This window comes from Cataglyphis hispanica, chromosome 19 (genome assembly GCF_021464435.1).
Source record: "Cataglyphis hispanica isolate Lineage 1 chromosome 19, ULB_Chis1_1.0, whole genome shotgun sequence".
NCBI lineage: Eukaryota > Metazoa > Arthropoda > Insecta > Hymenoptera > Formicidae > Cataglyphis > Cataglyphis hispanica.
Genome location: NC_065972.1, coordinates 977,403 through 994,137, shown reverse-complemented (window position 1 = coordinate 994,137; position 16,735 = coordinate 977,403). Strand labels below are relative to the sequence as shown.

The 16,735-nt window shown below is 32.6% G+C and overlaps 4 protein-coding genes across 8 annotated transcripts in view; 2 read left to right on the top strand and 2 right to left on the bottom strand.

Moving 5' to 3' along the window:
• Positions 1-7,057, bottom strand: part of LOC126856556 (histone demethylase UTY) — a 59,908-nt gene extending 52,851 nt beyond the window's left edge. Inside the window, exons 1-3 of the mRNA XM_050605153.1 lie at positions 6,786-7,057; positions 5,574-5,830; positions 5,037-5,145 (exon numbers count right to left, since the gene is read on the bottom strand). Of these exons, the coding sequence (XP_050461110.1) occupies positions 5,037-5,145; positions 5,574-5,830; positions 6,786-6,853 (434 nt within the window). The 5' untranslated portion in view covers positions 6,854-7,057. The remainder of the gene's footprint in view (positions 1-5,036; positions 5,146-5,573; positions 5,831-6,785) is intronic.
• A 505-nt stretch (positions 7,058-7,562) lies between these two features.
• On the top strand, positions 7,563-10,573 carry LOC126856572 (FUN14 domain-containing protein 2). Of its 4 annotated transcripts, none has more exons than XM_050605194.1 (5): positions 7,599-7,823; positions 8,336-8,503; positions 8,623-8,818; positions 9,079-9,157; positions 9,494-9,641. In XM_050605194.1, the coding sequence occupies exons 1-4, from the start codon at positions 7,771-7,773 to the stop codon at positions 9,154-9,156; spliced, it is 495 nt and encodes a 164-aa protein (XP_050461151.1). In that variant the 5' UTR covers positions 7,599-7,770; the 3' UTR covers position 9,157; positions 9,494-9,641. The 4 variants fall into 4 exon arrangements, with proteins under 4 accessions (XP_050461149.1, XP_050461151.1, XP_050461150.1 ...); XM_050605193.1 differs by having other exon boundaries at positions 9,079-9,193; positions 9,494-9,640; XM_050605192.1 differs by lacking the exon at positions 9,079-9,157 and having other exon boundaries at positions 7,563-7,698; positions 9,494-10,573.
• Positions 10,574-10,725: 152 nt separating this feature from the next.
• On the bottom strand, positions 10,726-15,169 carry LOC126856561 (integrator complex subunit 9). Of its 2 annotated transcripts, XM_050605174.1 has the most exons (11): positions 14,967-15,169; positions 14,348-14,542; positions 14,034-14,196; positions 13,682-13,923; positions 13,256-13,502; positions 12,864-13,044; positions 12,546-12,781; positions 12,012-12,223; positions 11,696-11,881; positions 11,299-11,493; positions 10,726-11,157 (listed from the first exon to the last, which is right to left on the bottom strand). In XM_050605174.1, exons 1-11 carry the CDS (start codon positions 14,973-14,975, stop codon positions 11,038-11,040), a joined length of 1,986 nt encoding a protein of 661 aa, XP_050461131.1. In that variant the 5' UTR covers positions 14,976-15,169; the 3' UTR covers positions 10,726-11,037. The 2 variants fall into 2 exon arrangements, with proteins under 2 accessions (XP_050461131.1, XP_050461132.1); XM_050605175.1 differs by lacking the exon at positions 14,967-15,169 and having other exon boundaries at positions 14,270-14,468.
• A 118-nt stretch (positions 15,170-15,287) lies between these two features.
• LOC126856571 (metallo-beta-lactamase domain-containing protein 1) lies at positions 15,288-16,717 on the top strand. The gene is made up of 4 exons (XM_050605190.1): positions 15,288-15,698; positions 15,974-16,141; positions 16,237-16,356; positions 16,505-16,717. Exons 1-4 carry the CDS (start codon positions 15,548-15,550, stop codon positions 16,702-16,704), a joined length of 639 nt encoding a protein of 212 aa, XP_050461147.1. The 5' UTR covers positions 15,288-15,547; the 3' UTR covers positions 16,705-16,717.
• The last annotated feature ends 18 nt before the right edge of the window (positions 16,718-16,735 follow it).

The following is a 16,735-nucleotide window of genomic DNA, read 5'->3' as shown; positions in this document are numbered from 1 at the left end:
AAGAAATATTTTTATATTCAAAATTAAATATTGCGCAAAATGTATAATTTCAATAAAAGAAATATTTTATAAAAAAACCTTCCCCATTGGATACGCTTGAATAATAGCAAGTTAATAATAAATATAATACGTGAATAATAGAAGTCCGGTAAAACGAAGATTCTACACTGTTGCGTGACAAAACTTTAAAAGATATATAGACACGAAGGAGATGTTGCTCTGCATCACAGTGAACAAAAATTATAAAATTCGAAAATTCCCTGATTTTTCCAGGAATAAAAAAAATCTCTGAGAATTCCAGATTTGTCATATTTTTTCATGGAGTAGACATCCCGTTTAATAATACATACGACGACGCAAAAAGTTAAGAGAGAGGCTAATTCGTGGAAATAAAATTTTCAAATCAAAGCCGTGACGAAATTTACGATCTGTCCGCCGAGAGGACCGAGCGAATTATTTTTTTACACACTGTGCCGTAAAGTCATTTAGGGTCCACGTTAGGGAATAGATTTCGTGCAAAAACACGACGAGACGTAACAAAATTCGCGGTATCCACTAAACGGGTGTGCTCGACTGATATTGCACTTTTTATTACAGCGTGGCGTGAAGTTACGGGTTAACGCGTGGAAATAAAATTTTCGGAGCGCCCGATTAACCAGAGACGAAAGGGTCGGTCCCCCGGTAATGAATTTTGCTATTGTGTGTCGCACTAGAGCACTTTTCCTCGGGTCTTTGTCCCCTCCGTCCCGAAAGAGATGCATATGCGATCGCGCGCGAGCGTACACGCATATACGCATACAAACAACGAGCGTAAATAAAATTGCGCATGTTGCGCTTTGTATTCGTCCGCCCCCTATCAACCGAACGGAAGGGTTGATAGAGAATTGAATGCACATTCGTAGATGATGGTCGGCCGGACTTCGTAACCGGGATCGTTTGAAATGGTAATTAGTCGCTGCCCCCTTCCCCCTCTTTTGTCGATTATTCTCTCCTATTTTCAGTATCTACCGGATGTTAAAGTAATGAGCTATTTCTGAATGATTAATCATTAATATTTCCTTATCAAAATTTCGATTAAGTGGTTTATATATACAAATAAATGTCAAAAAATACGATCTCTTTGATTACTCAGTCACTGAGAGCATTAAAGGTCTATTTAAATAAAGAATTAAAAATTTATAGATTTTATCATTTTCTTTCAATAATGATTACGTTAGTTACATCGATCGTTCCATCATTGCGCTGCATAATCGTGAGATGACAAGATTAAAAGAAAGAGCGATATATCTCAGATGTATCTGTAAAAAAAATTTTAATTAAATATAAATCATAGAAAATCGTCTCTCACGCTGCACACATGACGCAACCCTTTTACCAGCGAGCCGTATTTGTTACCTCACTCTCTTTGGCCCCCGAGGGAAACCCCGAGATGCAGCATCACCCTAAAGGTGATTCACACGCCGCGTGTACACAAGCGCACACGTGTTTCGCGCGTACTATTCACGATTCTATTTCTGCTATATAGCGACGAGATGAAAATATGTATATAAATAATGATCCTCAAATATAATGAAAACGGACTTATATCTGCGCGATATAATCCCTATCCTCAAAAGTACGCAGGTCGAGCGGCGAAAGAATCAATTTCTAATATTTCTCAAAAAAAAAAATTTCTAAGAATGTTTCATATCGCTAGAATAGACTCGGCCCCCCTAAGTTCAATCTTTACTCTCCCGATAAATCCTATAGATACTTTGAAACTTGAAGTGACGGCGAGAGCCCAAAGTTTCGTGCGGAGTAGATTCTCGACGATAAATATTCGCGCCGGAAGGGAGAGAATCGCGTCGAGAGACGGAGGGATGGGGAGCAGAGGAAGGGAGAGACTGGGGGATTTTAGCCCCAGGCGTCCGTCGTACCGTTCGGCTTTTCGGCTGCTGGAACGGAACAAACGTGGCAAAACGACGCATAGAGATGCGTCCTGGCGAGCAAACATACGGACGAACGAACGAACGATCGATTTTACAACGCGCGGCTTCTCTCTCTCTCTCTCTCTCTCTCTCTCTCTTCTACCAATTTACCTACCTCTATCTATCTACGCGTGCACGTGTTCGACGACGACCCTGTGCACCGGTCGACCGCAAAACACGATTCTTATCCCTGTGGCGCGGATATCCGAGGAACGCCGGCCTCGCGAGCGGAACGAGAATTTCAAGGCTCTTGCTTTCGAGAGGTTTTTGTATCTTTTTCCAGAATTTCCGTATATGTGTCATATATCGAGATCTTGCTTTATTTTTTTGAAATATTGACAAGTTTAATTTAGTAGAGTTTTCGCTCTCTTTTTAGGAATTAAGGAAGCAGTGAACGATATCAACAATACGTCAAAAGAGTTAATGAATCTAATACATTTTGCGATATTCATAAATTTAACATTTACAGCAAAAATTTGCCCTGTAGACTATAATTGAATCTCAAAATCGTAAATATTATCTTATATCGAATGAACGTTTTTCTGGTGGCTGTGTGACAACAAAAATTTTACAATGAAATATCACAATAAAAATTCATAAAAATAAAGATTTTAATTCAATAGAACAAATTTTTACTTTCTTTTTACTACTTTATATTTTGCACACTCAGGAAATTAATAATATAAAATATTAATATTTTATCATTTCGCGAAGTGAAAAAAAAAGAGCAATACACTTGTCTTATCGAAGGACGCGAGAATTTAGCACGCGAACCCTTGACCCCGAGTTGCGATTATTGCGGAAATGTATGCGACAAGTATACGCGGAGTAATGTCCGGTATCATCCGCATGATTTTCCGGGTAAATCGCGGACTATTTTTAGCCCGCGCCAACAATTAGGAGTAGTTAAAGCGAAGCCGACCCAATTTACAACTTTGCGCGGCAAACGGCATTCGCGCGAGAAATTTGGTAGACAAAAAAAGAGAAATCACGTATCTCTTCAAAAACGTCGTATAAAATGAAAAAGTATTAGATTACATCATGTAAATACAAAAAATTAGATCAACACATGTCAAAATATTATAAAAATTCAAATATATAAAATATTTTACTGTAAATTGTTATTAAAATATATCAAAGTTTATATATGTATATAGGATATATATATAATATATATAAATACAATATATATATATTATAATATTATATATAATACTATAAAATTTTGTTATACTATAATAAAATATTTGAGAAAAATATATATTAGAAATTTGCTACATTTTGATAAACGATATTATATATATATATATATATATATATATATATATATATATATATAATATTATAATATTTTATATATATGGTATTTTACACAATAAAGTACTTGGAAAAATATATATATATATATATATATATATATATATATATATATATATAAATAATATTAAAAAATTTGCTATATTTTGATAACGATTTTGTTAAAATTTACAAATAAAATTTGTAATAAAATTTACATAACGCGATTTACACATTGATATTGTATTATACATTATTTTTCCCAAATCATGTGTTTTTAAATTTTCAGAGCAGTCTTAAGCAACTTTGATTTACCTTTGCAGCCAAATCTATTCTGCCGTCGAATCGTCGGGCCTTCGATCGTAAACAATCATGTAATATGTATACACGGAAAGTATACGAGGTGGCCCTGTTTCCATGATATATTCCGTCGCGAATCGCAAATATCGGAACGCGTGTATCCGATAAGAGATTGAAGATATTCGGCGGCATTCTTAAATGAATTTCGCCATCGAATTTTGTTTACGCGAAAAAATCTACATGCGCCGATGTCGACGAGAGAGCATTATATGCATACATACGACAACTTCTCTCAATTTCTATTTCAGGTTCCGCGAGAGAGAAAGACATGCATATTTGGCCTATTATCGTTCCCCCACGCAACCCCCTTCCCGCTCTCTCGTAACCACGAAGCGGCGCCATGACAGTACTGCTGTTTGGCACGTAAGCACCTTGCCCGCTCAAGCTCGCGATGCGAGAGACATCTGTCGGTAGAGAAACTAACTACTAAACGCGATATTTCCCCGGTCACTAAAGTCCAGTAGTTGTTTATCGACACTGCAATCGGTAAACGCGATAGAATATATATTTTGTTATTTTACACAAAAAGTATTTATATATAAATAAATAAAAAATTTATAATTTATGATAAATCTATAATGCCTAAAATCTTTAAGATTTTAAGTGTAAAGTTATATCTACAATAAATTTTATAAATTATGAGCTTGTCGCATTTTTCTCTACTGGAGAGAATTTTATTTATATAAAAAAAGATTGATAGAGGATATCTCTAATGTAGTATTCATTAATATTAGTATATTATATATACATAGTAAATTAATATTAAAATGTTATTTATATAAATGATGTATATAATATTATGTAAAATTATTCATTATATAATAATATTATATAATCATATGATAATAATAAAGCATAAGTATTATAAAATACAATAATTATATAAAGAGTATCAGAAATGTGTAATAAAAGAGAAAAAGACTACACATCTGTTATCGGCAAGAGACGGTGTCTCGTGCAATACAAAATTAAAAAATAAATTGAAGATGCACAGAGAACAAGGATGATGAACTCTATGTGTGTGTACATCGTGCAAGGGCCGACGGCCCCTTCTCAAGGCGAGCAACTCTCTCGTGAGAGAGATTACAGCATTTTTCTGACGGCGCCATTTTTTTGCCGTTCGTCGGTCGGGCCCTTTAGCCCTTACTTTCCTATGACCTTACCAAGCTCGTTGCCTTTAGAATTACGCGCGAAAAATAAAACCGGATGCTTTACATTAGTCGCTTTTTTTAACCATTTTCCTTAATTTTATTTAATCTCTTACAAAAATTGAAATTGTAAGACCACTTTTTATATATAGACTATTGCTAAATCCTATAACAGAGTTATAATCCGAACAAAACTCGATTTAACGAATTTAATCTCCTTTTACAACGCATGTATAATTAAAAGAGAAATTGTATTTGCACTCACCACTGGAAAGCATTAAAGTGGAAGTAGACAAGACCCAGACCGTATAAAAATGATGCATCCTTCCAGTAGTCGCCTTTTAAAGAGTAGAATTTCTGATATGCCGACATCGCTTTAACATAAAAATTAAATTTATTAGAGTTTGCTTGACATTAAAATCAATAAAACATAAATTTTAAACTCAACGCAGAGACTCAAAACAAAACAAATAAAACAATAGAGTTCATTTTCTCAATAGAGTGCGATTTTGAAAAACTTTTCCTTCATTATCTATTTTATTTTTTGTTTTTATTAAATCAATAGTTATGATTTTACATTAATGATTTATACAACTTAACATCTTACAGTATACACACATAGAAATACTTTACTGTTTATAGAATTGAAAAACAGTCTTGTACATTCAATAACATCTTCACTTTTACATTTCTAAGATAAAACTTAAATCAAACGACTAATTCATAAATTAGTCTGAATTTTTAACAAACACAAGTCTAATATGTAAAATATTATTTATATTATTATATTATAAAGCTGTACCTTTATTGTAATCTTCTAAAAGCAGATGAAAGTGTCCCAGCTTGCAGTATGTTTTAGGATCGATGCTTATACCCTTATCCTCATCATCGTTCTCCTTGGATTCATCGGAACTTGTTTTTGTAATGTCCGCTTTCCTACGTTGCTTCTCTGTCTGAGCTTGAACCAACATACGCTCCAAGTATTTGATTGCACGAACGACCGCGGCCTTCCTCTTCGCCTGTTCCGGAGAGTTCAGCTTGAGGAAGCCAAACTGTCGACTGTGCATTTATAAAAAAAAAATTATTTTCATTACATATTACATGACATTTATGATACGCATGGGTTTTTACCCAACAAACTAACAATGTTTTCTAATAATTTACATTTATCCTAGAATACTAATAATTTTTCAAAACCTTTTAATATTAATAATGACTACATTCACATATCACTCTTAAAAATAGGTTTAAGAACAAAATCTGTAATTCTAAAACTGGCCAATCATAGCTGTTCCTTTGAAGAATGGAATAACTGCCAGTTTTAAAACTATTGTATGAATGTAATTGCTGGTAAATTTTTATCCACAGATATTTTAATTGTACATAAAAATTCTGAAAAAAATTACATTAATATTTATAAATGCCTTGTCATTATATATGTTAAAGTATTTGTCTAGAAGCTTTTATGCTCTTTCTAGAACGAAGGATGATTCTATTTCGACTAATTTCAGTATATATTTTACCTGCTTACACTATACAAAAAATTAAAGTTATTTGTTTTTTAATAAAATTTTTTATCCCAGGACAGCTACACACAGATTGTAAGATGGATCAAAAACATTTTGGTAGCATATCTGAAAGGCCTGAAGTTTGCACGATACTGCCATTTGAATTTACTCCCGCGTGAAATTAGTAATCCAGGGTTGATCATTTTTTGAACAAATTTCCATTCTCCATGGGGAGTGAATCGAGATGTAATCTCACAATCTCAGTCATTTCACAATATCAGTCATCGATACGCTTTATTTGTCATCGCGAAAAATTTCGCGGCATATTCGGAACCACCGAAAAGGATGTCAGTAGGTTGCGCACGCGAGCGCGCTGTCAAACTCGCCGCATTTCTAGGTTATGCCGTGAGACGTGTGTGTCGTCGCGCGAACGAAGCGCATTCCACGAGCGCGATCATGGATAGAAAGAGAAAGAGAGAAAAATAAAGACGATCGCTGGTTTTTACCTGTCCAACTCCGACAGCGTCTGCAACTCCTGCGGCGTGAGATTGATGTCGTCGGTGTCCTGTGCCATTTTTCGCACTCGCGAAGGGAGAGATGACGTTCACAGCAGCATATCCGCGAAAACGGAGATCGTGACGACCTGACGTCTCCAGAAAGTCCGACTACGCCGTCGACCAAGTAGCGCGCGCGCGATTCGATCCCGCGGCACCGTCACCTCATCGCGGCGAGTTGAGGATATCGACGGAGCAACGGCGACGACGACGACGATGACGATAACAACGCGAACTGATTCGAACTCGTCGTATACGTCCGTCACCGCGAACGTTCGGCGTCCGAATGCGCCCGAATGTGGCCGAATATTCGCGAACGCGAATACTCGAGACGCGCATGCGTGCAAAGGGAAAAAAATGGCGCGAAGCGTTTGAATGAAAGTAATCATATTTATGTAGAATACATAGATGTACAGAATATATAGATTAGATAAAAAAGAGAAAAAAAAATATATATATAATGTATATATAATGTTTAGTTTAAATGTATACAAATATATACTTATAGCTTGGCTGTTTTAATTGTAAAATCAAATTTTATGTTAACTACTTAGAAATTCTATTTGTATCACATTCGTCGTCATGTAATGTTATCGAAGAGAGATCGAACGTAAAGAAAACAAGGCAAAAATAGAATTGAGAACATGCTGAATATTAATTAGCTTGCAGAGAAATTTATATTCGTATGTATATTTCAGATTTAAACCGCGAAAAGAGGAGAAAAGTGCAAAAGCGCAGAAAGTGCAAGAGTCGTTCTGCTCTCGAAATTATCACAAGGCATATACGTCAATTTACGTTCGATCTGACAGACCGAACAGTCGCACTGTCGCGTCTAACTGGCTCCGAGGGCATTTTTGCCGAAGAGGTGAGTCGTGTCGAAATATCGTATGTTTTAATCAAATACTGATGTGAATTGCCTAAAGGGTGCTCAATAATCATGCCGATCAAGATGAATGTCTTTCGCTCAGGAATGAGAAAACTCGGCAAACGGTAGTCGTCTTTTGTTCCATTTCAGTTCGTCATTTCTTTCCTGTCAAAATTTTCCTCAATTTTCAACCTCGACATTTCCGTCTCGTCGCGAGAAATATGAAAAATTATTGAAAAATTATGAAAAAGTTTTATCGCAAATTCCTCGAAATGTCGTCATCAATATATTTACGTTTGTGACGTAATTCGCGTCTTGAATAATAACATACTAGCGGAATTTCTATTTTAATCCTTTCGTACGATCGCTTATAAGATAATTGTTGATAAAATTATTGTTATTAGTTAAAGGCTCGGGAAGAAATTTTTATTATTTTATTCTATTTTTTTATATGTGTGGAATTTTGTACATTAATATCCACTTTTCTCGTGAAATCTTTTAAGCGTAAAATTTACACTAAAAACTTGTATGTAACATGTCATATCTTAAAATTATGGAATATAATATTATACGCGCTCAATTTTTTATATAAATACACAAGTTTTCCTATTGTAATGGTAGCTATCTTGCTTTTCAGTACCAAGATGAGTACACCTGCAGCTAAAAAAAATAAAGAAGATGCAAACAAAGAAGCTTACAGTATAGATACCTCAAAGGAAGTGAGATCTGTTTTAGAGAAGATCATGGGTGATGTGAGCAAATCATCAGCAACTAAACAGATTCTTATTGGTACTACATCAGGATGGTATTGTATATTTTATATAATTATTATACGATTATTTGTTCTCGAATGTTTAAAAATATTTATCCGATGGAAGATATTATAGAGTTTTTTATATTAAACATAGATATTTTATTAATTAGGGTAACTGGATTTGTCACCATGAAGGTTGGGAAGGTAGCAGCATGTGCAGTCGGTGGTGGAATTATCATGTTGCAAATAGCCGCGCATCAAGGTTATATTAAGATTAATTGGGACAAGATTACGAGAAAAGCTGAGAAAATAACAGATAAGATGGAAGAAAAGATAACTGGCGAGGGACCAAAATTCATGGATAAGGTAAATTCATAATATTAAATTATTGTAATTGAGTGATTCCACTTAAAGTTCTGTTGTTTTCCTATTTGGTCTTTTAGAAAAAAAGTTAGACAACTTTTCTTTTAAACTGAGAGAATGTTTATCAAAGTCAACACGATGACTATTTCACAGCAATTACTTTAAATTTTGTAATTTTATTTTTAAAATTTGATGACACAAGTTCCAAAATTTGCATATGTTGCACTGCATCTTTTTATGCATAATGTTTTTGCTGTTTGCAGGTAGGGAAACTATGGAAGAAGAACTCGTACATTGCGACAAGTTTTCTCGGTGGTTTCATTATTGGTCTATCTTGGTGAAGTAAAGAACAATAACATTGAAGTTTTGTGTAAAAATGTAAACAGACATTTAGTATGTTGCTATTATCAATATTGATGTGTTTACAATATCTACTATAATAATAACATACAATAATGTCACAATATATCATTAAAACTTTAATATTTATATTAATGCCAATAGAAATCGATAGTAATAATTTTGTCAATGAAAACTATATAATATCGATATTATAATTTTTGTATAATTATCAATAAAAATATATAAAACAAAATTATAAATTTATATAGAGTGCGAAAATGTTATCGATTTCCAGAATGTAATCCCAATTTACTGATAAAAGTTATTACATTTCAGGTCGAAAGATACGTCGATAAGAAGCTGGATAAAGCCGAACAATTGCTGAAACAAGGAGAAAAACGTACGCGACGCTGGTACCATGCTTTTATGGGTGATGATATCTTTGAACCAAAGGAAATCCATTTTTTCCTAGTTTCATTCGTGGCGGGAGTCGCACTTGGTATTGCCACTGCTAACTAGGTAGTAAATTGCTGCACTCTGAATGCTACCAAGAGAAAAATTGATATTTCTGTCGTACCAAAAGACAGCCACTCCATCGTCATTATCGATCACGACGACGTCGTCGACGAGTACAATCACACTATTGTGAACGAGGTGAGGAACAAAATCAATGAACTGAAGAAATGGGTGGCACGAACTACGCTTAATCCTAGATAAGTAGATTTATTTTTTAGTTTGTCAATTGATGCTGGTAATGAGTAAAATTCACTCGTGTACAGTAGAATTGCTTCTAACTAATTTTACGCACAACTGTGTTTAAGATTTTTGTATAGATGTATTACAAAACACAGATCTTCATCTATGAACAAAATTAATAAGTATAAATAGAGTTTTACTCATTGCTCAATAATCTATTTCTAGAATTAATACATCAAACAAATGAAAGTCCTATATTTTTTTCGTATTTAAAATTATATGAAAAGGATTACTTATTTAAAATTTGATAGACTGCTAATTATTTACTTTATATGTTCTATTTTGTGAATTTGTAAAAATGGGAATATTTCTTATAAAACAAAATTTTGAAATTTTGATCGATTTCATTATTGCCAGTTGCATACAAGGCATGTGCGAATACAAAAGCATAAATGATGTGTGTCTATAAAATAAAGAGATTTCTTGTTCATTCAGAATGCAGCAAGAAATTAGTCATCTTAGGAGATATAAACCTCTTGTTAGTATTATATTATATACTATATTTATCTTACTATTGTAAAGAATCGCGATTCTTTCTTTCCCTGTTATTTATACACTTAACCGATCTACATTTCCATCGCGTCGTTTATATATACTCTTTCTTATACAAATATCTTAGTACACATGTACCACATCTTAAATAAAAATTATTTAACAATGTTTCCTGCTAATTTATTTAGTTATTTAATTATATTCAGTCATTCATTACTAATTAATGCTTGTCAGTAGTGATTTAGAGATAACAATAATTTAATTCATCTATATCAAAGAATTATTATATTATTCTTAAACATATATTTAACATATATATTAAACATATATATTAAACATATATTAGTTAATAATGTTTAATAAAAGTATTGTGTTTAATATACTTAAAAGCCTTGTTTCAGCAGTATTTAGATAGAAAGCTTTTTTTTTTACTATAATTAATCTAAAAATTATTAATAGTTTAATATATATAAAATTATTGATAAATTAATATGATGGGATAAAGTGTAAATGAAAGAATGAATATATACATATTTTAAAACAATTAATTATCTATAATATGTAGCAGTATAAAACATTGTCTCACAAGATCAAAATCACAATGTCGAAATACTGTAAGCGTATATCATACCTCAAAATCTTTTCAGACACTGCATTATTATAGTCCTGAGACGTTTACGGATCTTTTGATCACCATTGCAGAAAATGTGTGTGGAGTTGTCACCAATCTGAATAAGAGTGTCTTCGTCTTGCTGCAAATATGTAAATGTATAATTTTACACATAAAATTCTTCTTTATATCAATTTTAATTTATATATATATAGATATATATATTTAACAAAAAGATTGTTATTTATTGAAAAACTATTAAGATGTGTGGGGCAAGCCATACCAAATGAATACTCGTGGAGGTAGGACTGTGTTGTAACTTGGCACCTTGAATACCCTCTTGATTGAGCTTCTGTAATAACTCCTGTGGATCAAGAATCCCGTATTCATGTTTCCGCTCCTTTAACACTTCTTCCTTGACGGGCGCGGGCGAACCTGACGGTACCTTCCTTTTTCCACTCAGTCTATCTTCTATATTCTGAAATTTAACGTATTTTCAGAAACTTTGCTATCCATTCTGTTAAAGAATTCCAATATAAAATTATATATCGCATTCTTTTTCTCAAATAAATTTCCATGAAAATAATTTGAAAAAAGCGTTCTGCATAAAATTCTTCACTATAAAATTGAGATATATGTATTGTACTTTTTTAATTCTATATATATTGATACACAATTACCTTTATGATATACACGTTATCCTTAACTTCGAGCTCTCCAGTAACGGAAGCGAGACTCAAGCCAGGTCGTACTTCATTCGGAATGATGTTACTAGCTAATTCCGGCTCGATAAACACGCGACCCTTCTTTCGCTTCAACGGCAGTTTTATCACTTCCCCACGTTTAAATGTAATTAAGGGTTTTTCCTTGAATAGAGAAATTAATGCAAATTATACATTAGTACTTTATACATACAATGAATTATAATATAAATAATAAAACATGGATTTTTTTTTATGAAATAACTTGTTACATTAAAGGGAAAATAATACAAACTCCAACTGATTCGATGACGAGATCCGTTCTATGCAGTGCAGTTAAAGGAGGTTGTGTATAAACCTCTGGAATAACTAGATGCTCCGGCTTCAAGTCCCGTATAAGTTTATTAGCCTGAGTAAAATTGAGGGAGGTATCGATGGGGCAATGCACCGCTTTCATAGCCAATGGTTGAAACGGAGCGAGGGCATCCAAATACGGGAAGTCTGGCTCTGTGGAGAAATACAATCAGAAAAAGCTATTAATATACTACAAAGAAAATAAAAAAATATTGCAATATACTATTGAAATAAATAAACGTGCAATCTCTTGCTAAAATGAATAAAATAAATATAAAAAGAAAGAGTTATTTAGAAAATAATGTAAATCATGTATATTATAAATTGGGATATTAGAAAGTTTATAGCCATTTACATTATGTGTCTAACTTGCACATTTTTATTCAAATATAAAATTGTAAACAAGAAAAAATATTTACCATGTTACTTTCTGAATAGTTCATATCTACTCATAACTCTATATCAGTATGCATACCAGTAAAAATGACAGTGTGTAGGGGATTGTTGCCCCATAACTGCACAAAGTGTACGGCGTCACCGAATCGAAGACTGGGATGGCCACAGAAAACGACGCACGGTTGTCGATAGTCGTTGCTGAATCCCTCGGCGTATGTGGATGTATAATGCTTCAATCGCGCGTTCTTCACGAGAAAAGCGTGTGGGAACGGTTCTTCTGGAAGATAAACTTTGTTTTGCTTATTTGTCGACAGCCTAGAAGTAAAGGATAACAGTAAAAAATTGAAAAACGTATCAAGAATTCCTTAATATACTAAGTAACGTTATTTATTCATACCATTCGGCCAAGATGTTTGAATAAGCCAAGGACGTTTCTGCCACTGGTGAAATGAAAAATAGAGGCACCTGTGTGAAGCCTGACTTGTCCAAGTGTGTGCTTAAGCATTCGAATAAATCATACACGACGCCAGAAGGATAGCAAGGTATCAGAACGCATCCTCCGGCCCTAAGAGTCACAGCTAAATTTTTTTCACAAGAGATGAGCAATTATTTCAAGCTTATCTAATCCAGAATAATTAACAAAATAATATTTAGTAAAATCATGACGAGAAAGATTACTTCTTCGTAAAGACATGCAAATAAAGACAAAAATAAAGAATAGTATGAAAATATCGAATAATTTCCATATGTTTACCACTATAATTTACAAAATACCATAATTAAACTTACCAACAGTCATACATAATTCTCCAAGCATCGTGTCCGGATTAGCAGTCGGTGTTTGTGTTAAGCCTGTTAATATCAGCATATTAGCATGTTTCAATGTGGCTTGTTCCATAGGTCTTGGATGAGTAGTTAATGTGGATGAACCGCTAACGAAAGCAACCTTCTCATGGTCGCAGGATATCAGCCAGTTGCTACTACCTAAGCAATAACCCGAACTGATTGGCGTAACCGTTAGAGCGCCATATATATCCTGCAAATAAATTAAATGTAACTTAGTCATTGTCTAAAATTAAATTGTTTCAACTAATTGTTGAAAAATATTAAAAGTAGTATCATACATTTTAAATCATATATTCGCATTTTCTACGAATTTACCTACGGGAATCGCTTATACAAAAAACATTTCATACATTAGAATATCTTAATTACCAGCTTTTGATCATATCCAACCATCTGGATATGTGATAATGCCGAATTCACGGCCGATGTGGAATAGATATGTCTCCAAGATTTTGGTTTAATAACATCTGCCAATGGAGGTGGCAACATATGCAACATTTCCTTCCAATGTTTGGCCATTGTCGCTTTCGGGGTTTGCTCGATAAATTCCACTAATTCTTCCATAAAAAATCGTCCAATTTGCAACGTTGGCTCGGTGGCATATATTATACCTTCAAATCATTATAATTTTCAGATTATAATATAATTATATATATATATATATATATATATATATATATATATATATATATATATTCCTTTTTGTACTTAAAATATGTACCTTTGAAACCTGTGCCTTCCGTTATAAATGGCAATGCAAGCATACAGGTATAGTTGGATATTAGAATAGCATCGATCTCAGAGAAATCAATTATTTTTTCCAGAGGAGGGGAAAATTCCGGAACCGAATCCACAAACACTCTACCACAACATTCCTTTAGTTCCTTTTTTTTTAAATAAATATAACTAGATTAAAATTAATTTTTCAAACTACAATATTTTGATTTTTAAAATTACTTTTTAAGATAATTGAAGGGTAAATTTTCCAAAAAAGTATATCACAACACCAGCTCTTTTTTCTGATTGAATACTAACTCCTTCGACTTGCCAATCTTGCTGATTATCACGAGGGAACCATGTCGGCAAGGCATTAAATTTGCTACTAGGAACCATTGGCAAGGGCATAAAATGTAAAATAGATTGCATGTTTAAACCACAATCCAACATCATCGTGATTCCTTTGAAGCTTAAGACCAAGCATGGCTTTGTTGGTTCACTCGATAGGCAATACTAAAAATTAAAGTCACTTATTAATCTTATAAATTAAATATCATTTAAGATTACGGTAACATCATTTTCTATTTGATAGCTGTTTATTTCAATTTTTTCACACAATATTTTTCTTAAAAGAAATTCACTTGCATAAAGATTATATTTCGAAATTGCTAATCACAAACACAATTATAAATACATTTATTGCACAATTAAAACGATTAGAGTTTTATTTTTAATCGCGTACTTATAAGTTACAAATAAAAATGTTATTCGTCGATTTCCTCATTTGTGCATTTGGAGGTTATATTTATATACTTTAAGGTTATATCAAAAAATTATCGTGCAAATTTTAAAAAATACGCTTATTGTCATTTCTTTTTTTTTCCTTTCTTAATGTTTATTTCGAAGCAAAATATCATATTAAAGTGAGCATAATTACCAGTTTCATCGCGAATTATTTGTTTACACATAAGAATACGTTGCTCTCCTCTTGCGATAATGTTGAGAGCGATTCTTCTAAAACTAATATTTTCTTTTCACAATTTTTTTGACAGTTTTTTTGTGAGTTTGCCACTTAAATTTCTCTCGTGATTTTTGAATTGATTTTTATTCAATTTTTGAGACCGGTCTTACGATACCAAAATTCCGCACATGAATAACAAGTAAGCGCGGTAGCAGACGCTTCAGTCCTGCTTCAGTCACGTGGTCATGTGTATATTTCATTCATTATTAAGTCCGTATCAGATTTTGCATTGAGTATTGAGATCGAAGATTAAAGATTGAAATTTGACCAACCAAAACAAAGAAATTCTAATTCCTTTTGTTGTGATTAGTCAAATTATAATCTTTAATCTTCAATCTTCAATTTTCAATTCATCTGATACGGGCTTTAGACCCCTTATTGTAGTCGATCACGTGTTCAATGTTGTCTCGCATGTGTACGAAAAAAAGATTTGTTTTCCTTCAATTCGTAATACTGGTTTTCTCATAAATAATAATCAATTAATATTTCATATAAAAATGCTCGAAGTTATCGTTCTATTTGATGGATATTCTACGAAGTTGCCCAATGGAAGGATGGACGCAAATTGTACGTGCACTTTAATAAAAGGCACCAAATTAATCATCGTCGATACTATGACAGCTTGGGATCGTGTAAAAATAATACGAGGTATGTAGAATGAAAATGCTTTAAAGTTGCATCAAAGTTGCTTTATACTATCTTATTTAATACTATTTTGTTATTTACTTTATATATATATATATATATATATATATATATATATATATATATATATATATATATGTTGTAATTAACTTTTTTGTATAATTTTTATATCTTTTTATATCTTTTTTGCATCATTTTATATTTAATTAATTATATTATTGTAATGATGCATAATTAATATATGTATATGTGTCACAATAATACATTATCATTTTTAGCCCTTGCACAGCACAATATTGAGCCAGAGAATATCGATTATGTTGTATGCACTCACAGCCATGCAGATCATATAGGGAATAACAATTTATTCACAAATGCAACACATATTATAGGCTTGTCTGTTCAGCAGGGTACTATATTCTATGAGGATCCACGAATTTCAAATGGTTGGTTTATTAAAACTTTTTATATATTGAAATATGTTCTATATATCATTGTTGAACAAAAGCTTCATTTCCTTTAAATACTTTCATTTCTTTAGAAGGTTACACACTCTGTCCAGGCGTTAAAGTTATAGCCACACCAGGACATACAGCTGAAGATGTCACTGTTCTGGTGGAAACGATAAAGGATGGAGAGAAGATGCTTTTTGCTATTACAGGTACTTATAGATCTCTGATAGATTAAGATTTTGAAGATTATATCTTTCTTTTTGGCAAAACATTAATATATTAATTTGATAAGATTTTTCTTTTTTTTATTATAATTGTAATATTTTTATATTATTTTACATATTCTTAATTTTACAGGAGACTTATTTGAAGCAGAAGATGATATTTTAGAACCATCTATCTGGAAATTACTAGGCATGCCAGAATTGGTAAAGACTCAATCTGTTATGCGTTCTCACATAATAAATCTCGCGGATTTTATAATACCTGGGCATGGTCCAATGTTTCGTGTTTCACATACTATGAGGGAAATTGTCAAAAACCAAATAATAAAATAAAATTGAAAATCCATCTCTTGTTAATAGTTTG